At 38.4% G+C, this 23,962-nt stretch overlaps 1 protein-coding gene across 1 annotated transcript in view; it reads left to right on the forward strand.

Moving 5' to 3' along the window:
- The window catches only part of dnaaf11 (dynein axonemal assembly factor 11), a 49,666-nt gene extending 31,132 nt beyond the window's left edge, over positions 1-18,534 (forward strand). The window contains exons 11-12 of the mRNA XM_030160759.1: positions 120-229; positions 18,162-18,534. Of these exons, the coding sequence (XP_030016619.1) occupies positions 120-229; positions 18,162-18,342 (291 nt within the window). The 3' untranslated portion in view covers positions 18,343-18,534. The remainder of the gene's footprint in view (positions 1-119; positions 230-18,161) is intronic.
- Positions 18,535-23,962: the final 5,428 nt, after the last annotated feature.

The raw sequence follows: 23,962 nt of genomic DNA on the forward strand, positions 1-23,962 counted from the left end.
CTTCTCCTTCTCCTTCTGCTTCTTCTGCTTCTTCTTCTTCTTCTCCTCCTCCTCCTTCTTCTGATTCTTCTTCTTCATCTTCTTCTTCTACTTCTTCTTCTTCTGATGTGTTTTTTCAGGCTGAAGGTGAAATCAATGTGACAACGAGGACAAAGGCCGTCCCACGTCCGTTGAGAATGCCACAAAACCAACCCGGCAGCAGCAGTGACTCACCAGAGGACGATAAAAGGTAAAAGGCTTGAACGACGCCCACCACAGCTGCAGACATGACGATACAGACGTCTTTACATGTGCGGCTTAATATCACCAGCTCATCCTCAGAACCAACTAAATAGATGGCATTCTATAGAAGTGTTCAAATCAGACAACACACAAATTAAAAACACGAAAAATACCTGAGCAGGACCCTGTTGGACACCTCTGAATGTGGTCCAGAGGAAGACGGAGGGTCGTAGTCCATCAAACAAAGCAGAGATGTTTGATTTTCAACTGCAGCGGCAGCATAAAGAACCGACAGGAATGAGAAACTCAACTCAACTTTATTTATAAAGCACTTTAAAAACAACACAACCGGCCAAAGTGCTGTACGCAGACATAGGAACAAATAAAAGGCATAAAAGAATGAATAAAAACAATGACTGATTAAACATTAAAACAATAAAAACCAACCCCTCAAACTGAGTTAGAAGAGACAAAAGAAAAAAGTATGTTCTGAGAGGACTTAAAAAACAGAAAATTAGTCGACCTTCCTGATGTTCAAAGGCATCTGCACTGCAGCAGTTGTTTCACCCAGGATGCACTAATGCATAAATTTGACTATCGTCTGCATAAAAATGGAATCTAATGCCATGTTTACGGAGAATCGATCCTAGAAGAAGTCAATAAAGGGAGAAGAGAAGAGGGTCAAGTATGGAGCCTTGAGGAACTCCGCACGTGAGACAGAAAGACAGACTGGTGTTGAGACGCGTAAAACGAGGCTGATTCCACTAAATTTTGATTTGCTAACTTATCTTAAACCAGTGGTTCCAACCTTTTTTGGCTCGTAACCCCATTTTAACATCACAAATTTCTGGCGACCCCAGACATTCAAAATGGAGACTTTTTTTTGCTCAAATTAACTCATTTTTGATCATGTAATAGTTTGCTATACTGTGTTGCTATACAGATGTAGATTACTGCGCAAAGGGAGAATTGTATTTTCCTTGGTCAGGATATGTACAGTCAGTCCAGCTTGGATTTACAAGGCTGACAATTAATACTGAACAAACAAGAACTCAAACTATGAATTATGAAAGAGCTGCAGCATCTGAAAGTGACCACAATGAACATTTAAAAGATAAACAGAACCACAGATGAACAGAACCACAGAGAAACAGAACCACAGTGCTTCAGTTTTAGCTTCAGTTTGTCATGTCTTTTATGTATTTTGATTGTCTCTCTCAACTCACCATATATTTTTTTGTCAGTATTGTTTTTTGTTTTTTGTTTTTTTTAGCAATTACTAGAAATTTCAGGCGACCCCATTTGAATTCCAGGCGACCCCACGTGGGGTCCTGACCACAAGGTTGAAACACATTGTCCTAAACAGTGATGGCGTGTCCTGAAGGCTGTAGAGATACAGGGTTTAGGTTCTGTCTGAACTCGGAGGGGGAGGGGCCACAAGTTACTGGGTTGTTTTTTGCAACTGTTAGCTGTTGAGTGATTTGCATGGTCAGATGTTTTCCACCGGATGTCCCTCCTGATGCACCTCTCTCCATTTATCCACACTTGGGACTGGAAGTAGAAACCAGAACTAGAATCAGGACTTGGGCCTAAAGCCAGAACCTGTTCTGGTCCAGAACCTTGATTTGATTTGATTTGTTTGTTTATTTCGAGCATTTACAGAATACATGCAAATTCAAAATTCCAAAAATCACTCATCTATACTTGAAAAGGAGTGGGAAGAAGAAAAACTTATTTAATCCCACCCCCATTCTCATCATTAAATAACTTAACATAATAACATTTTAAATACTCACTCCTGTCCTTTGACTTCAAGCCAGAAAAATGAACAAAATAGGTCTATACCAAATTAGAATAAACTCATTTGACAGTATTTACATTGTATAACCAAAATGTGTGTGAAAAATAGAAACAAAGTTCATTCCTGGTGGTGTTACCATGGGTAACAGTTAACCGTCAGCTTACATGATAATAATTACATACCAACAATGGTTAAAACAGAAAACTACAGTACCACAAGTGGTAAAGAACAGCAATAATTACAGACCAACAATAGTAAACACAAAAAACTACAATAGCACTAATGGTAAAGGGCAGCACATCCCAGCAATGGTAAGAACAATAGCAGATGGTAATGGACAATACATACCAACTAGATGAGGAACAACAAGCACACATTAACATATAAGACAGAATATAGATGGAACATCAGTATTCAGACCCTCCATCTTTATACTGGGACCAGATCATATGTTTATAGAACAGCTTAAATCGGTGGATATTTTGGCGTTGCTTGTGTTGGATTCCAGACTGTTCCAAAGTTTCACTCCACATACAGACAAACAAAAACGTTTACGGGTGGTTCGAAATTTGGGTAATGCGAAATCTCCAAAGCCTCTCAAATTGTGAATATTCTCCCAAATTGTGAAGTTTTTTTTCTATATTACTTGGTAGTAATTTGTTGAATGCTTTAAATAAGATTAATTCTGTGTAATATTTTACAAGATCATGGATTTTTAATAGTTTTGACAGAATAAAGAGATTATGAGTGTGTTCTAGAAATCCAACCTTATGTATGATCCATACTGCTCGTTTCTGTAATATGACGGATGGATTAATGGTGCGTTGGTAACCGTTTCCCCACACTTCTGACAGGAACAGGCTCTGAAACAGAAAGAAGTAATGAGTCTTTAATACAAACAGGTCTTAAAAAGCGATCAGAGTCAGGTGTTAGTGTTGGTGTGTTCAGTTGAAGATGCAGATCTTCTAATGCCAGGGGCTTATCGGTCCCTGTTGTCCTAATTACACTTGTCTGTTGTATATTAAACGCTCTGCATGGCTGGCTTTATCCTCCGTGTTGACGGTAGCGCCGCGCTCAGATAACCTTGACCAGAGACTCGTATCTGTACGCTGGAGGTTTAGTCATGACTCTGGGCCGTTCGGTGTTCGTGACACATCCTGAGATCAGCTCCAGATGACGGAGGAACGTCTCATTACTCTGATTCACTGTTTCCTTCACCTTATAGGGACACGTTTCCGTTCCATGAATATGGTTCAAGTGGGTGTTGCATTCAAGTCACCTGACATGGAGCAGTTTAGTAGAACAATAGAGTGGCAGGAAAATAGAAACAAATCAACAGTAAAAATGAGAACATAAAAATCCAACCAGAACAGAATAGAATAGAATAGAATAGAATTGAATAGAATAGAATAGAACAGAATAGAATAGAATAGAACAGGATTCCCTCCTCTCTCAGTGTTTTCAGGTTCAACTCTTCCATGAATCCTCCCACCGTCTCTTCATCTTCTCCCTGAGCGTCGTCCAGTTTATCTCGGAGCGACTTTACCTCTTAATGACCACAGCGTTTTCGTCACCTCGCTATCATCATTACTGTTTTACGACCTGGAGCCGCTGCCTTCCCGTCCTTCAGCTGCTCCCATCAAAGATCCCGCTGTAATCCTGCTCCGTCAGATTAAACATTCCATAAAAATGCTAAACCCTGCACCGCGGCAAGGTGACGGGCGGACGGCGCCGCTGGCCGCTGACTTACTGCATCATTGGGACATGATTAGGGGCGACCTCTGACCCCCGGGCATATCCGCAGACCCCACACTGAGCCTCGGGCAGCGGTGGACATGGATGTGAAGGCCAGGGCTGGAATAGATCCAGTGTGTGTGACATAAGGCAGGGCAGAGTGACGAGTGTATCCTGAAATGGAATATAAACATTAAATAAAGCTCTCAGTTCACTCTGACTCCCACAGTATGACAAGCAGGTGTCAGAGGTCAGAGGTCAGGGACAGGACGACCTGCAGACGTCACTCACTGGATTTATCAGATGGTTTATTTGCCATCACACACAACCCTCCAACATGTTTCTGAATCAAAATAGAACACGTCAACAGTGGTGATAACGATGTGTGTCTGATTTATACAGAAATGAGATCAAAGATGAAGATGATGATGATAATGATGATGATGATGATGAAGATGGTGACGATGATGATGGGGATGATGATGATGGTGATGATGATGATGGGGATGATGATGGTGATGATGATGATGGTGATGAAGATGATGATGATGAAGATGATAATGATGGTGATGATGATGATGGTGAATATAATGATGATGATGATGATGATGATGATGACGGTGATGAAGATGATGATGGTGATGATGATGGTGAATATAATGATGATGACGATGATGATGATGACGGTGATGAAGATGATGATAATGATGGTGATGACGATGGTGATGATGATGATGGTGAATATAATGATGATGATGATGATGAAACAGATTAATGATTCCATGGAACTGAGTTACTGGGAATCAAGAACTGGTATCCCTTCAAGAACCGTTTCTTTAGAAGAACCGGTTCTCGATTCCCATCCCTAACGTCAACTGTTACCTCAACCAAGTTTTTACGTCCTGAAGAGGTTTGACATGTAATTAGTCTTTATTGTCACCACAGTTTAAAATGATTGTTTTATTTAAAGGGTTAATGTACTATTTGAGTAAAAGCTGAAAGTCCATAGTTCACCCACATATGGATCCGTTCGTTTCAGATCAACTGAGGACACATTTCAACACTAGTGTCACTGTCCAAATACTTATGGACACAACAGCAGTCCATCAGTGATCCATTATTTTATATACAGATAGGGTGTAATAATCCATATCAGAACACAAATAAATCTATTACATAATACATAGTGAGGTGTTCCCTGTAATGCACAGGTGTCAAACATGCGGCCCGGGGGCCAAAACTGGCCCACTAATGGGTCCAATCCGGCCCCTAGAATGAATTTGTGAAATGCAAAAATTACACTGAAGACATGAACAATCAAGGATGTTAAAATCAATTTAGGTCAATTCAAGTGGGTCAGACCAGTTAAATACTATCATAACTTATAAATAATGAAAATGGCAAATTTTTCTCTTTGTTTTAGTTTAAAAAAATAGGAAAATTACACAAAAATGTTTACATTAACAGACTAGTCTTTTATAAAAAGTGTGAATAACCTGAACAAATATGAACAGTCTGAAATGTCTTAAGAGAAGTATGTCTAATTTTACAAAATATTCTGCCTGTTATTAAATGTTTTGTGTATTTGTAGATCAACTGTGATCTGTAAATTGTGATGTGTAAATGACAAACTAGGCACAATATTATTAAAATTGCACTTATTTTTTAAGATAATTTTCAGGTTGTTCATATTTGTTTGTGTTATGTACAGGTACGGTTTGTAGATGTAAAACATTTTCATTACAGAATTTGACTTTTTTTCACTCAAAAACATAGAGAAAATGTTAGAGTTAACATTATTTATAAGTTCTTATCGTATTATTTATATTATTTTACTGGTCCGACCCACTTTAGATCAGATTAGGCTGAATGTGGAACTGAACTAAAGGGAGTTTGACACCCCTGCTGTTATGTATCATGTTGCTTTCTCTTTTTTTAACATTGGCTTTAATTAAATATCGTTGAGGAACTGTCAATCAAACCCAAAGAGCAGATCCTAAAATTGAATTAATCAAGTCATTATTTACTAAAGGAACAACCTGTTCATCGCTAAACTAATTAATAGAGAACAGAATGACTCATGGGAAACCGACGTCCCATCGCTCTGGACCGACCATTCACGTCACACTGTGGCCGGCCCCGCCCCCTGACCTCCACACGGGCCCGACTCCGCCTCTTTCCCACCGATCATTTGATCAATATTGCAGCGTGTGCAGTTATCAGTCTTTATCTCTCATTAGGCGAAGGCTCATAATCAGGCCTGAGCGTCTCCGAGCTCCGTCCTTGTGTCGACGGCGGGCAGAGCTCATTACCTGGGAGATGTAATGACCAGCGCCGGCCTCCCTCCGCCTGAGGTGACCTATTACAGGGAGTCATTTGGACTTCTAACTGGGGGGTGGGGGGTGTCAGGACCGGGGCCTGGACTAATGACTCCATCCATCTCTCATAGGGAAGTGCTGACGATTAGGTTTACCCATAAGACGAGTGTGAGGGCCAAACTTAGCCCAGGCCTCACATGCCATAAATCTGTTCTATGCACTTCCCTTCTTTTATTAACATTCAGTAGATTCACCCCCTCCATCCCACTGGAAACACATCAGCACACCCCCAATCACAATCTGAAGTCATTTACACCGACACCAGACTGAGGCTATGTTTACACCACTGGTTCCAACCTTTTTTTACTCCTGACCCCATTTTAACATCAACCCCAGACATTCAAAACGGAAACTTTTTTTTTTCTAAAATTAATTTGTTTTTGATCATACAATAGTTTTCTAAACTATGTATCAAATAAAGGTTAATTTTAGAGGACATTTAGTCTGTATCACAGGTGTCAAACATGCGGCCCTGGGGCCAAAACCGGCCCACCAAAGTTTCCAATCTGGCCCACCGGAGGAATTTGCAAAATGCAAGTTAGGGCATCAGACTCAAAAATAATATCATAATAACCTATAAATAATGACAACACCAATTTTTTTTCTCTCTTTGATTTAGTGCAAAAAACATTAAATTATGAAAGTATTTACATTTACAAACTATCCTTTAACAATAAAATGTGAATAACCTGAACAAATATGAACAACCTGAAATGTCTAAAGAAAATTAAGTGCAATTTTAACAATATTTTGCCTGTTACTAAATGTTTTGTGCCTCTGCAGACCTGATCTGTAGTGGACATGTCTAAAGGATAAGTCGAGGCATAATATTGATAAGATTGAACTTACATTTCTTTAAAAAATTCTTTTTTTTCAGGTTATTCACATCCTTTTAGTTTGGATAGTTTATAAATGTTAATACTGGCATAACTGAATGTTATTCTTTGCATAAAAATAATTTGGAGTTGTCATTATTTATTGGCTATTATGCTATTATTGTACTGGTCTGGCCCACTTCAGATTAAATTGGGCTGAATGTGGCTCCCAGAAGAAAATAAGTTTGACACTCCTGGTCTATATTATGTATATTATTGTGGATGGAGGCAGTAAATCCAGGTGTAGATTACTGCACAAAGGGAGAATTTTATTTTCCTTGGTCAGAATATGTACAGTCAGTCCAGCTTGGATTTACAAGGCTGACAATTAATACTGAACAAACAAGAACTCAAACTATGAATTATGAAAGAGCTGCAGCATCTGAAACTGACCACAATGAACATTTGACAGATAAACAGAACCACAGTGCTGCAGTTTCAGCTTCACAGTTTTGTGATTGTTTCTGTCAACTGTTTTTTATTACTAATTTTATTTTTATTTTTATCAATTACTAGAAATTTCAGGTGACCCCATTTGAACTCCAGGCGACCCCACATGGGGTCCCGACCCTAAGGCTGAAAAACACTGGTTTAGACGGTAACGTTCTGAACCGAAAACACAAAAGTGGCGTTACATTGTCACTTTGAATTGATTTTTAAATTACTGATTGTTAATATCTTCAGTGTAATTTTTGCATTTCACAAATCCATCCTACGGGCCAAATTGGATCCTTTAGCGGGCCGGATTTGGCCCCCGCACCACATGTTTGACACCTGTGATTTAGACGGTGATGCCAGAGTGGAGCATTTTTCAGATTTCCACTCTGGAAGGTGTTTTTTTTTGCATTTTCAACCCCCAAAAATGCCATTACCGTCTAAACAAAAGGCACATCTGATCAAACATTTTGTCGCTTTGTCGTTCCATTCAGTTGCTGATGACCTGTACTTGAGCCTTTTATCTCCTGTCTACATCCGACAGACCACCGTGGTGAGGTTTGATCATCCACAACCACTGAACCCACTCAGCTGATTGGTTTGTTCTCTCCATCCTTTTCCATTTGACTCTATTTTTTTTTATCTCAGTTCAGCGGCTGCGATCAGACCTATGACGTTACATCACATGCAGCGGCTGCATACGCTCAACACAAGCCGCTGATGTGGTTACAGCTGCATTACCTCCTGGTCCCATAGCATTAGCAAACATTAGCCCTAGTTATCTTCAGTTGGAATCTGTCATTACTGCAGGAAGAGCAGTGAGGTCATAGCATCAGAGGAACGAAAGCAGAAACACTGGCAGGTCTTTAAGGAGATTCACTGGTGAACGCTTCAGGGGACGAGAACTGATAGTTTACATTATAGCTCTGTTAGCGTAGCTCTGTTAGCTTGGCTCAACTCTCAACTCAACTTTATCAGTAATGCACTTTAAAAACAATGCAGCTGGCCAAAGTGATGTGAACAGACATAAAAACAAATAAAACACAAAGAAAAGCTCTGTTACCTAAGCTCTGTTAGCTTAGCTCTGTTAGCTTAGCTCTGTTTTTAGACTAAAACAGCCCCAGTAAAACCACTAATCCCCTCTATTAGCTTAGCTCTGTTACCTTAGCTGTGTTAGCTTAGCTCTGTTAGCTCTGTTTTTAGACTCAAACAGCCACAGTAAAACCATTAATCCTCTGTTTTCTGATGGTTTGAGTCGTCAATAACTGAACTAAAGATCTGTTTGAATCCAACAAACAAGGTCAGAACTGTCACAGTTTAGTCTGAACCATGGATCAACAAATGGAAACTTAGCAACAATAAAAACATCCCATAATAACTGTCTACCTTCATAAGACTGGTGGTTTAGAACATGTAAATGGTTCCAGATATCAGTCTAGTTCTTCCTGATCACTGATAGAAGTCATATCTGGACTGTGACTGGATGAGTTTAGCTCTCCTCCAGTGAAAGTCCCGCCCACTTCTATAGTTAGATTGATGTGCATCCAGACCACAGGATTGGAACATAGAACAGAACCAGGACTGGAACATAGAACAGAACCACAACTAGAACATAGGCTACGTTCAGACTGCAGGTAACTGTGGCCCAAATCTGACTTTTTCACCCATATGTGACCTGGATCTGATCTGTTAAAGACAGTTTGAACAGCACTAATCTGACCCAGAACACTTTCATATGTGGTCCTAAATCTGACCCAGACCACTTTCATATGTGGTCCTACATCTGACCCAGACCACTTTCATATGTGGTCCTACATCTGACCCAGACCACTTTCATATGTGGTCCTACATCTGACCCAGACCACTTTCATATGTGGTCCTAAATCTGACCCAGACCACTTTCATATGTGGTCCTAAATCTGATCCAGATCTGATATTTTCCAATGTGACTTCAGTCTGAATGTCTAGGTTGCATTTATCCGACCTTTACGTCATTAAAATGCGACAAAGGTCACAGTTGTTCGTCCCAGGAGGAGGAGCAGAGGACTTGTATTGAGTTTTTCCAGGTCGGGTTTAGATGAAACTTCTGAGATAAAGATGATCAGATCTGATCCTGTTTCAGAATTAGCTGGTGCTGTGGATTAACTGAGTGTAATAGTTAAAGACACATGTACTGCACATACACATATAAAGCATTAGTTTCATCATAAAATATGTGATCTTTTATTTACTGTGGGATTCTGGGAAGTGCAGTAAATAGTGCTTTATTGGAGCAGTTACTACACCAGCAGGACACACATTAAACACGGCCCCTGTTCAAATCGATGCAGCTGCAGGTCAGTGTGTAAATCACCTTTCCAGTTTCAGCCACTTGAAGCGAGCGCATCGGACGACAACGTGACTGAAACGGCGGCGAGCGCGTCCTCTGGCAGCACCGCTATTCCCGTCTCAATAAACAAGTGTCAGAAAGCACAAAGTAATCAGGCCGCTCCTCCTGCTTCCCGCTGCTGCGAACTGTCAGCTGCTGTGCAGGAGATTACATTATCCTGCTCACACTCCTGCAGCAATATCAGCACATTTCACCGACGTTCTGTCACCTCCGCAGCCGCTTACGACCATGGAAAAGGCCAAAGGTAGAGCCCCGTCGGCGCCTCAGCACTGATTAATGAAATGAGGGAAATACAGCGTGTTTTAACAGTTCAGATGCACACAGAGGCTGGTTTTATGAGCTCATGGACAGAGCTTTTAGACTCAGAGGACGGCCACGCTGCAAACATAGAATGAGCTGGTAGAACGGGGTGTTAGAACATATCGGTTCTGCAATATATCACAATATGTCATATTACAATACTGTATTGATATTAAAAACAGACTGTATTGATATTTTTAGGTATTTATTCAAATGCAGATATTGCAGAGGCTGATTTTTGTTTTTTTGTTTTTCTGTATAGTTTATATGTTATTTATTATTATTTAACACTGTTTTATTAAATAATGGTTCTTTGAATCATCCTAAAAGCACTTTTTACTGTCTGAGAGGCAGATGGTAGTTCCTTTGTTAGGATTAGAGCTGTAACCGATTAATCGACTCAAAGTGGTCCAAAAAATCATTCAACCACAATTCTCCTGAACCAAAGCTTTGTTTCCTTCATTTGTCTGCTGTTAAACATCGGTTCCACTGTTGTGTTTCACACGGACACTTATTGTGACGCACAAAGAAGCTTCAATTCAGGAAAACTGCAATAGAATATTTCCCTTCAATCAATTCAAGTCGATTAATCGAATTGTGAATTTTTGCATTCGCTTCAAGCCCCTAATCAATTAATCGGTTGCAGCTCTAGTTGGGACTGAACTAAAATCCTGTTCTGATGTTAGTTCTGAACTAATAGAATCTGAACATTTGAACAGGATCTGAAACTGTAATGTTTGTAAAACAGAATTTCAGTTTGAACACAGGAACATTTTGTGATATAGAATTAGATCCTGTTGGGATCAAATCGAAATGTGTTTAGTATTTGTGCAGATTTCTGGTGTAATTCAATTCTTCAAGGAAATAATCATTAAAAAAAAGAAACAAACAAAGAATTGCCTTTTTAACAGTATCATGATGTATCCTGATATATCATATCGTGATCTTAGTATTGTAATTTGTATTGTATCTCCAGATTCTTGCCAATACACAGCCCTAGTGGTAGAATGGGATGCATCAGGTAGATCAGGGGTGTCAAACATACGGCCCGTGGACCTAAGACGGTCCGCCAAAGGGTCCAATCTGAGAAAATTATACTGAAAATATTCATAGTTAGGGGTTAAGGATGTTCAGGGGCCTCAGTCAAAGATTCAAAGCATTTTGATGTCATGTGTTCAGTAGAAACAAGTTTCCCTGTGCAATGAAAAACTTTACCATCCACACTGAATGAAGAGGATTTAATATGCATAGAAACAGAAACAGAATAACTGAACTTGGATGAATGAGCATAAAATATGAACTACTATTACTCAGAGAAAAATGCAATGTATGGGTTGAAAAATTGAAAAATTTCACAGAAATACTAAAGTCTTGTTCTGTCCTCCAATAACCAGGGACAAGGATTAGGACCACTGGAAAAAAAAAAAAAAATCCAATATATATATATTTATTATTATTATTGTGAGATTAAATGCAGAATTCTGACTTTTTTCTCAGAATTCTGACTTTTTTTTTTCTTCATAATTCTGACTTTCTTCTCATATTTCTGACTTTTATTTCATACTTTTGACTTTTTTCTCAGAATTCTGACTTTTTTCTTTGTAATTCTGACTTTTATCTCATACTTTTGACTTTTTTCTCAGAATTCTGACTTTCATCTCAGACTTCTGACTTTTATCTCAGAATTCTGACTTTTATCTCATACTTCTGACTTTTTTTTCTCAGAATTCTGACTTTTATCTCATAGGTCTGACTTTTTTCTTCAGAGTTCTGACTTTTATCTCAGAATTCTGACTTTTATCTTCTGACTTTTGTTTCTCAGAATTCTGACTTTTTATCTCATATGGTCTGACCGTTTTTCTTCAGAGTTCTGACTTTTATTCTCAGAATTCTGACTTTATCTCATACTTCTGACTTTTTTTTTTCTCAGAATCGACTGTTATTCATCGTCGATATTTCGGCTTTTTCTCAGAATTCTGACTTTTATCTCATAGGTCTGACTTTTTTCTTCCATAATTTCTGACTTTTTATCTCCAGAATTCTGACTTTATATCTCATAAATTCTGACTTGTTTTCTCAGAATTTCTGACTTTTATGCTCATAGTTCTGACTTTTTTCTTCATAATTCCAATCTTTTTTCAGAATTTGGACTTTTATCTCAGATTCTGACTTTTTCGGAATAATTATAAAAATAATATATATATATTGGGACCTTTTTTTCAGTGGCCCTAATCCTCTTTTTTTAAGGTTGAAATGTTGAATTTCAGAGTATTTCTATGACTGAACTATAAAGATCATATAAACTTTCACACTAAAACAAAGAGAACAAATGAGGTGATTATTTCCAGGTTCTTCTGTCCTTATTTGAGCTCATATTGGGCTGAATGTGGAACTGTTGGACTGTTCCAGGTGTAAATACATCCTGTTTCATTCTTTACACATGTTGGTAGAACTTTGAGGGGATTCACGCTCACATTTGGGTGTTTTCTTCTACGTACTTTTGGCGTCGGCGGTAACATTTCGCTCTGTTTATTATCTTCTCCGACGGCGACACCAAACATCCTCCTTCATCCCTGTTAATCAGAACATCCCCCAGATGACGTTAAAATCATTTTCCACCACACGGTCCCGTGCGGTTAAAGCGGTTAAAGCGTCCTAAGTGTGTTCATCCGTAAATGGACGGGCTTTGTGGGATCAATCGGCGTTAATGGTTACAGATCGACGCTAACGGCGGCCGCCATCTCCCTCCAGAGACACCCCTGCGCTCTGGAATCAGAACACTTCAGATAGTTTTATGACGACTGAAACAGCAGATGGTCCGATTGACGTGGACAGAGGGTTTGAGCTGTGCCTCTCCAGGGATCATTGGATCATTTCCATCCGACAAATAGACTGATTTAAAGACAGAGAAAGCAGAGGAATGGCTCTTTGGACGTTGTATGTTATTTCTGGTAATTGGTTTGTCAGCGGTGATACTTAATTATGTCAAGGCAGCAGCAAATGTCGTTATTTAACAGAACATGGAACAAACTAAAGTCATTTTACACCAGGGGTGTCAAACATGTGTCCCGGGGGCCAAATGTGTCCCCCCCAAAGGTTCCTATCCGGCCCCTGGGATGAATTTACAAAGTGTAAAAATTCCACAGTCCAGGCTGTGGAACTCATTTTAGTTCAGGTTCCACATACAGACCAATCTGATCTACAGTCAAATAATAACAGCAGAAGAACCGACAAAAAGAATGACCGCAGATTTTCTTCTGGGTTTGATGTGAAAAAAATAATATTATTATGTCTATGAATAATGACAACTTCAATTTTTTGTCTGTGTTTTAGTACAAAAAAATAACATTAAATTATGAAAATATTGACATTTACAAACTATCCTGAAACAATAAAATGTGAACAACATGAACAAATATGAACAACCTGAAATGTCTAAAGAAAATTCAGCCCAATTTGAACTGTTTTCTGTCTGTTCCTCAGTGTTTAGTGTCTTTGTAGATCTGATCCATAATGCACATGGACTAATGAGAAGTGGAGGCAGAATATTGTTAAAATTGCACTGATTTTTCTTAAGAAGTTTCAGTTTTTTCAGGTTATTCACATTTTTTGGATAGTTTCTACTAGTAAGTATTTTCAGAAATTAATTGGGGGTTTTTTGCACTAAAATAAAGAAAAAAATTGCAGTTGTCATTATTTATAGGTTATTCTGTTATTATTTTACTGGTTTCACTGCAGATCAAATCAGGCTGAATGTGGAACCTGAAAGAACCTGAGTTTGAGAGCCCTGATTTACACCATGAAAAAGGGAATTTTAGGTTAATTTAAATATACTTTTATTCTATAGAGAACGACTCCAGATACAAGTCTTATAAAATGAGTCAACATGAAGCACAATTTAACACTTTAAATATATCAGATCCTTTTATGGGTCCCAGAAACATTTTTCTCTATATTAAACTTTTCTTAAGCGATTTGTCACCACTTATTATAATGTTATTTTCTGTATTTTGTGTTTTTTTCAGTGTAAATCATGTTTTTTCCCATATTTATTTTCCTGATCATGTAGATGTTCATTAAAGCTCAGATTAAAGTCGATGGTTCTTTTATCAGAAACAGATCAAACTGAATAAACAGTGTCTTTTTTAGTCCAATCTGTCATGAACTGAACATAAACCCAGTGTGTCCATCCACTGGCACTGATCCAACTGCATGGGTTTGACTGGAGAATCAATGTTGGAGAAGATGACAGTGTTTCCACAGTAACTACAGAGCCTCTGAACATCCAAATATGGTCATATCTGATGACCATGAAAAGATGAAGAACTGTATTTGACACCAATTATTGACATGGATTGATAGGATTAGTGGATCAGCAGTGACTCGTGTAGACTCGGCTGATGCACTTTGTTCTACTCACGAATGCGACAGCAGCTTCTGAAAATTTAATTCATAAATGTATTTTGACCAGACGAGACCAGATGATGTGATGTAATGTTAGAACACCAGCGAAAGGCAGAATAGACAGAAATTTTAAATCACGTGCCTTTATGTGATGTTTGTCCCATTTTAATGTTGAATATTTAATTTCACCCTGTTTGGTTATTAATTTATATTCTCATACATGATGTTCTATCTCACTCCTTAATTTTTTGCATTAATTTGACAGCATCGTGTTACGTTATCTCTGCCCCCTGTACTCTGATTTACTCAATTTATTCCAAGTGTCATGTTTTCGCGTTTGCTGTTCATATCTCTTCTATTGTGTTTTCTATATTTTAGTGTCTTTGTTACATCTTTTATCCTTCTGTTGTTCCCTTCTGCTTTGTCTGTCAAAGCACTCTGTAAACTCAGTTTTTAAAGGTGCTATAGAAATGAAGTTATTGTTATTATAATAAATACGTCTTTATTATTATGATATGGGATTCAACGAAATGTATGACAGTTTAGAAATATATACAAACTGTATAAAGGACATGTAAATACTAGTACAAATGACTGAAATCAAATCCAGTGACACTGTGGTGATTTGAGGGAAAAATATTAAAGAGCAGATGGTGTAAATACAGCAGAGACAGGGAGGAAAGTCCACAAGTACCAGCCGTTCAAGTACAGACAGACTTATGTTCTGACCAAAACCGTACTCTGCGTTCTTGATATTGACAAACGGCCATGGTTTAGATCTGAGACGTGGTGCAGTAAAAGAATAAAACTGCAGACAATGAAAAACACTCCTTTTTTTTTTTTTTTGACTGTTCTTTATATTTTGTCATTTTCTTTTCTTTTTTTATTCAAATGTTTATTCCGAACAGTCTTTTAAGATATTATACATGACATCAATTATACAAAGTACACTGTTCTCTTTTTTTAAAGAAGAAAAAAAGGGTATCAATAATGATCATTAAAAGGAGGAGATAGAGGGAGAAAGAAAGAAAATAGAAAAGGGTAGTGTAAGTAAATTAAATAAGTATGTAAAAAATGGATAGTAAAAATGATATTAACAAGCCTGTACATTTAGCCAACCACACTTTCAGGAAACAAGACAAGAAAAAAAGAAAGAAGGGGGGGATGCATAAATACATTTATATGTAAACACACAAGGCAGCATTCATAGTCATAATACATAGGGAAAAAAAGAGCCTAACAGTGCACATTTACATTTAATATTAGGATATTCAAGTACAACCATGAACATAAGAGTAGCACCGAAAAGGAAAACACATAAACAATAAATACATACATACATACATACATACATACATACATACATACATACATAAATACATACATAAATACATACATACATACATACATACATAAATACATACATACATACATACATACATACATACATACATAAATACATACATACATACATACATACATACATACATACATAAATACATACATACATACATACATACATACATACATAAATACATACATACATACATAAATACATACATACATACATAAATACATACATAAATACATACATACATACATACATAAATACATACATACATACATACATACATACATACATACATACATAAATACATACATACATACATAAATACATACATACATACATACATACATACATAAATACATACATACATACATACATACATACATACATAAAACTTGAGGGGAGAGAGTTCGTATCATCTTCTATGTTCAGTCAAAGTCAGGTTTGCTAAGGTTATATAATTTATGTAATCCAAGGCGCCCAACAATTTTTAAATTTCTCTTCAATTTGTAAATAAAAAACACTCAAATTTTATAGAAAAAAAAACCTTATCTACAACTAAACTTAATGACTTGATAAATCGGCCTCTTTTCTCAGTGTACATTGGTCAGATATTCAGACCGTTTATTTCCTGCTTCATATTAAAACAGTGCATGTGAGCCGGTGTTTTATGGTTTCATAACCCTTCAGAGTGTGTTTTACCGTCACACAGGCTGTAACGGAATAGAACATGTAAAGCAGGAGACGCCGGGCGGGATTTATAGACAAGCCGGAACCGAACAGACACCTTCAATCTCCAACGGCGACAAAACAAACGACCCCAAGAGACAAGTCTGACTGTGACCCAGGGCCGGTTCTAGCCAGTTCACATTAGGGTGGACTGGTTGAAATAACAGGTGGGCAGCTGGGTTGGTGAGTACAGACCATAGCAATAGTGTCCTGAAGGCTGACAATTTGAACTGCAGTCCTGACGGCACGGAAAAGAAGTGGTTTGGTGGATTATTTAAGAATAAGAATCACTTTATTGATCACCAAAGAGAAATTCAGTTGTCAGGCAGCTCATCTGTGTTCATTTACTCTTTAATATAAAATAAAAAATGATTTTAAAAGTCCTTCGTGCACATTTGTTTTCATTGGATGAACTTGGAAAGTAAAAGAATGAAAACTAAATACTGATAAAAAATAAATAAATTAATCTCACTGTGGCCAGAATTTATACAAACAGAAGGCAGTCTACTGTAGTTCAAACTCAGACTGAAAAGTGGCACAGATAGAACGACTGCACAAACAACTGAAACTGGGCCAGAAGTAAAAATAAAAAAACTGAATTATATTTGTTCATATTTCACAAACCAAAAAAGTCTGATTTAATTCAATCTGAAAAGTGACATATGACAAAGAGAACAACAAATCTTTCTTTTTCATCTAAAACCCTGAAATTTAGACTCAAATGTCAGTAGAACTATTAACATATAAACCATCATGACGAAATTATGAGAATAATTCATATAATTTAGTGACAGATCATTTGCCCCTCACTCAGTTTTTGTCCCTTCCTTTGGCGACGGTTGAGAGACCGTGTGTGTTTGTGTGTGTGTGTGTGTGTGTGTGTGTGTGTGTGTGTAGGTGTGTAGGTGTGTGTGTGTTTTACTGGTGTTGTGTATGTTTTTTGGTTTTCCTGGTGTTGTGTTGCCTAATGTGTGTTTTTTTGGTGCTGCTTTAGTCAGTGTGTGCGTACATAACGTGATGTGAGTGGCCGCCAAACTGGGGCGGTTGCTCTGCAGGAGCCCAGAGACGATGCTCAGCCCAAGAGCACGTCAACAAGCCACAGATACAGTGAAAGTCCCATAGAGAGAATCGTGGTATTAAACAGAAACTCCGACAGGTGCAGCACAGACCAAGGATAGACGCAGCCCAGAAACAGACTGTGAGCTGCTGTACGAGCAAAGGAAGCGCTCAGGAAATGCAAAACAATAACGACAACCAATCACTGACGGAATAGGGCGGGCTGTAGGCAGCCCATCCAATCGCAAATAAGAGCTAATAGTAGTGTAGTCTGCGATGTTTTTCTATTGGATAAACGGTTTCCCTTAACTTTTGATTGGGTGGGCTGAGCCCAGCCCTGCCCGTGCCTACCATCGGCCTCGCTGTGACCGATAGCCCAGCAGAACCGGTTCCGGAGGCTGAGTCCGTCCAGCGCATCAGCACTTTGAAGCCGTGGGTCGTCCTGGTCAATGTGTGATCACGTGTGTGCCGTTTGTCTGGTACGTTTCAGGAGAACAGCTGGTCCTGAGAAGCTGGAGGTGGATCCCAGCCGACGCACCTCCGTCGACCTCGCCAACATCGTACCCCGACGGGTCGCCAACGCAGGACCGCTGGAAACCCAGAGCCAGACGAGTCTGAGCGGCGTCTGTGGAGGGTTCGAGGACGACCCCGACGTCCCCCCACTCATATGAAACTCACATGGACCAACGTTTCCAGCTGGAGGGTGACCCGGTAGAACCACTCAGTCCGCCCAGTGGCATCAGATCTGGAGTCAGATCAGTGACACTGGATGGACACGCATGGTTTCACCTGCAGTTAATGATAGATTTGAATTGAAGAGTCACTTTTTCTACAGTTTTTTTCTATTTTGATATAATACACTGGAAGAAATCTGAATCTGTCTAAGTGTATTTGTCTCATTTCTAGTCCAAATATCCGATCACACTTAAAATCAGACAGAATCACCTACAGAGGAACTGTACACTGAGATAGAAGAACTGATTTAGAGACAATAGAGCTGGAAAATCTTGAGTTAAGAAATTTTACTAAGGTAATTTTCATTTGTTCCATTGGTAGATTTTGTGCTTGAATTAAGCAAAAAAAAATCTGGAATTAAGCAAAAAAAAAAAATCTGGAATTAAGCAAAAAAAATCTGGAATTGAGCAAAAAAAAAAAAAAATCTTGAATTAAGGGAAAAAAAAAAAAAAAAAAAAAAAAATATATATATATATATATATATATATATATATATATATATATATATATATATATATATATATATATATATAGAATTAAGCTAAAAAAAATCTGCCACTGGAACAAGTGGAAATCATCTTGTTCAGATTAGATGAAATCAGATTTTCCAGATCTATTGTCTCTAAATCTTTTCTTCTATCTCAGTGTACAGTTCTTCTTTAGGTAATTCTGTCAGATTTTAAGTGTGATCAGATATTTGGACTAGAAATGAGAAAAAAAACACTTGGTCAGATTTAGACTTTTTTCCAGTGTAACCTCTGAATTTACTCTGAACTTTAATGAATGTCTACATGATCTGTGAATTAAATATAGAAAATATGTTAATTACACTGAAAAATGTCAAATATGGAGGGTGATATTATAAATAAAATAAAATACACTGAAACTAATTAAATGTCTTTTAATAAACTAGCGCGCTGACCCATGAAGAACCCGGGTTCTAGACCCTCTGGCCATTTTTTTGCATCAAAAAATATAGTTTGTTTCTGTTACAAACGTGACATTTAAAGGGTTAAAAATGACAGTTATTGAATATTTGGTATTTTATTTATGGCTCAAGTTACTGAAATATAAAAAAAAAAAAGTTCAAAACGATCTGTGTGAAATTGTTTGACATAAGGACGGTGCGTTCAATGACCTGTTGGATACCCCGGCACTCCAGTCCAGATGAACACACCTTCTTTTTCTTCTTTTTCTTGTCTTTGTTTTTCTTCTTTTTCTTCTTTTTGGTTTTCTTCTTTTGCTTCTTTGTGTTTTTGTTTTTCTTCTTTATATTTTTCTTCTATTTCTTCTTTTTCTTTTTGTTTTTCTTCTCTTTCTTTTTGTTTTTCTTCTTTTTCTTCTTCTTCTCTGGTATTTTTTCCCTGTTTGCTTGGAGGTAAAATCAATGCTGTGTTGTTTTTTTTGTGTTCTGAAGACCTCGTCCTTCGCCTGCTGGTGTTTTTCCTCCCTTTGCGACGTCCTCAAAGCGCTGAGTGCGATCCTGCCAGACTTTGATCGGGGCCCAGAGGACACAGAGGACCCACCCGGCTCTGAAGCCTCCTCGGATCTCCTTGGAACTCTCTTTACTTTTTGCTCTTTACTTCTTCTTCTTCTTCTCTGGAGGTCACGGCTCCGGCTCTGACTCCTCCCCTTTTCGTCGGCGCTCACAGATCTTTTTGGCGTCTATATTTGGACCGCAGCACATTCTGATGGATGACGTCCACATGTTTCCTTCCTATCGTCCTCTCTCTCTGCTTTAGAACTCCATGATTGATTGTATTTCACACCGTATTATTTACTTTCTACACTTTTACAACTGATGAGTCAGGTTTGGAGGGACAGATCGATTCCTAAAGTATCAATACAACAGCCAATAGGTCCCACATGTTATGACACCTGATACTTACTGTCATCATATACAGCCGCTGTTTTCTGCTGCAGGAAAGTACTGACGTAAAAGTACAAACATCCTGCAAAATATAGACTTGAGCAAAAGTAGAAGTACTACATCAGCAGTCGTACTTAAGTAAAAGTACTTAGCACTTCCTTTTAAATTTACTTTAGAGCACAGGTGTCAAACATGTGGCCCGGGGGCCAAATCCGGCCCGCCAAAGGGTCCAATCTGGTCTGTGGGATGAATTTGTGAAATGCAAAAATTAAACTGAAGATATTAACAATCAGTAGTGTTAAAATCATTTTAATTCAGGTTCCATACAGACACATATAAACCAGTTAGATCTCAATTCGGTCAGACCAGAAAAACACTGTCATAATAACCTGTAAATAATGACAACTGCAGATTTTATCTTTTTTTTTAGTGTAAAAAAAGTGAAATTACATAAAAATATTTACATTAACAAACTATCCTTTTACAAAAAATGTGAAAAACCTGAAGAAATATGAACAACATAAAATGTCTTCAGTAAAGTAAATGCCATTTTACCAATATTCTGCTGTTATTAAATGTTTTGTGTATTTGTAATAGTAATGTAAGTTGTAATGCACATGTGTAAATGTTAAACTGATAAACTGATGCAGAATATTGTTAAAACTGCACTTGTTTTTCTTAAGACATTTCAAGTTGTTCATGTTATTCAGATTTTTAAGGAAATGATGTAGATGGAAACATTATCATAATGTAATTTTACTTTTTTCACTGGTATTATTTGACTGGTCCGGCCCACTGCAGATCAGATTGGGGTGAATGTGGAACTGAACTAACATGAGTTTGACAGCCCTGCTTTACAGTATTTTTTTATGCTGTGTCAGTGTGTGGGCTGAAAGTACATTTCCTGTCTTCCACCTCTGCTGATGTCACTGCTGTAAGAACCCAGTACACGTGTACTTTAAAGGGCGGTATACTTATTGTACGTACTGTCTGCAGTACTGTGTGTACTCTAACAGGGAGGCACCGATGCTGGGACCCTGCCGGACTGTTGTACATCACAGCAGTATGAATCACTCTGCAGCAGGTGGTCAGTGACAAGGGGAGGGAGGCTCACTTTCACTTTCACTTTCTCAGTTCTATCTACAGTTTTAACCAACCATGTCCTCCACATACATGGAGTAGATTTAGAATTATAGACGTATGTATGTGGGTGGATGTCTTGGTAATGTCTCGGTTCGGGTGCTGTCTATATTCTGGTTATGTCTCGGTTCAGGTGCTGTCTATGTCCTGGTTATGTTTAGGTTCAGGTGCTGTCTATGTCCTGGTTATGTCTCGGTTCAGGTGGTGTCTATATTTTGGTTACGTCTCAGTTCGGGTGCAGTCTATATTCTGGTTATGTCTCAGTTTGGGTGCTGTCTATATCCTGGTTATGTCTCAGTTTGGGTGCTGTCTATATCCTGGTTATGTCTCAGTTCAGGTGCTGTCTATATTCTGGTTATGTCTCGGTTCAGGTGCTGTCTATTTCCTAGTTATGTCTTGGTTCAGGTACTGTCTATATCCTGGTTATGTCTCAGTTCAGGTGCTGTCTATTTCCTAGTTATGTCTTGGTTCAGGTGCTGTCTATGTCCCGGTTTTCTTTTTTTAAATGATAAAGTAAATTTTAACATATTTTATTCATTACTTTAAACACACACACCAGTTTTGGTTTCAGCCTCATTTCAGTTTGTTTCAGTTGATGTCGTTTCCCTCCTAGTTTCCATTACTTTGTTCATTTTCATCACCAATAATAGCCCTGACCTTTGGACCTGGACTCAGAGCCTCTGCTGGTTGGGTGACCTTTGACCTCTCTGTGAGTCCAGGCTGTGTGACTCTGCCCCAGGGGCTGATGGGAGATCTCGGTGTCAGCTCGCATTGCGCCGCTCGCTCACATGCTTCGGCGTGAGGCGGCTCCTGCTCAGATTAATTAACGCCGACCAGCGGGTGGCGTCCTCCGAGAGCGCCGACGTCATGTCCAGAGGGTCGGACGGATGCAGCAGCGCCAGCCAATAGGAAACCGGTCATCAGCAGGAAGATCCAGGCCAGAAGACCCGCAGAGAAGGTCTGAAACAGAGTTTGGACGCAGACGTGTCCTTGAACTCACCGTCATTCAGATGAGCGTAACTCTGGAACTGTTTACGGCAAGGTTCTAATAGTTTGGGATTTTTCATTCTAGTTTAGTCTTATTTAGTTTGGACTTTTTTTTTCTCTAATTCAGTTTTAATTCATTTTTAGAGCAGGTTTGCTAGTTTTTATTAGATTTCGTTTTTTTCTAAATGCTTAGTTTTAGTTTAGTTTTAGTATTAGTTTTAGTTCAGTCGTCTCTTTTCTTCTCTGTCGTCGTATTCACATAAATCCCAGACAGGACTCTGCTGCTTTCTCCCAACTTTAGTCTGCATGTTTCCAGGTAGAGTGGGGACCAGAAGACGACTGGAAACCACAAGTGAACACAAGTGATGGACTGTCAAGTGTCGTATGGTGCCACTAGCTAAAATTTCACGAGCGAAATAAATCGATTTCGAATCAATCTGACGTTGACAAAAATGAAAATGAAGGGAATTTTATCCATAATTTTTTATCTATTTTAGTTAGTTATGTAAACACACAATACAGTTTCAGTTAGTTATGTTTTTTTCTTTTGATTATAGTTTTTTATTTATTTCAGTTAACGAAAATGTTTTTACAATCCTAGTTTTCGTTATTTCATTAGTTTTCGTTAACGATAATAACCTGGTTTACGGTACCGATTAAACATCATCTTCTATCTGAGGTTGGATTTTTCTGTTGGTCTAGAACACATTAGAGTAGAGGTCGGCATTGGTTGAGGGGGAGGGATGGAAGTGGTCGGAGCTTAGAGCAGCAGAGTGCAGTCGGTGAGAGAGAGATGGAAGATTTATATAAAAAATAAAATCAAAAGATGTTATTTTTATGACTGAATTCAACATGTCCACATACTTTTGGACACGTACCGAATGACTTTGGTAATTACGCTGTGAGGATAACTCTTTTATTGTACTTGTTACAATGAAAATGAAGCTGTTCTATTCAACAGAGGAGGTTTTAATAATGTTGATATTGATAACGGTTAGTTGTTGTAAATATGTTGTAGTTTCTCTTCAAAATGTTGGAAATTATTCGCTTCCAACCTGAACACAAACAATTCTGGTGAAACTCACTAATGTTGAACGTTAACCTGAAACATGTGAAATAATTCAATCCGACCCCAGAACTCCGTCATAACTGTGGTCAGTCAATACAAACCATCTCCGATCAGTCAAACCCGATCAATAAATGTGTCCGAACCGCACTGAGATCCAACAGTAACGTCCAAAGGTTTGTGTGTTTTCCTGATCGTTCACGGACGACGACGCCTCCGACACCTTTTCCTTTGACCTCATGGAGCTGAATCCTTTAAAACTGAGTGAGAGGAAGTAAAGCTGTTCAACAAAATCAATAATCAATACCGCAGCTGCCGACGTTTCCACTGCATCTGCATAAAACCAGTGAAGACGTCTGACATTATCGGAGAATTCAGAGAATGACGTGAACAGCTGTAGACTGGTGTTTTGGTGCCGTCTATGTCCTGGATTTGGGTGTCAACTGATGCAGGTTATGTTCTGTTTTGTTCCTGTCTACTTCCTGGATTTGGG

Source organism: Sphaeramia orbicularis, chromosome 17 (genome assembly GCF_902148855.1).
Source record: "Sphaeramia orbicularis chromosome 17, fSphaOr1.1, whole genome shotgun sequence".
Classification (NCBI taxonomy): Eukaryota; Metazoa; Chordata; class Actinopteri; order Kurtiformes; family Apogonidae; genus Sphaeramia; species Sphaeramia orbicularis.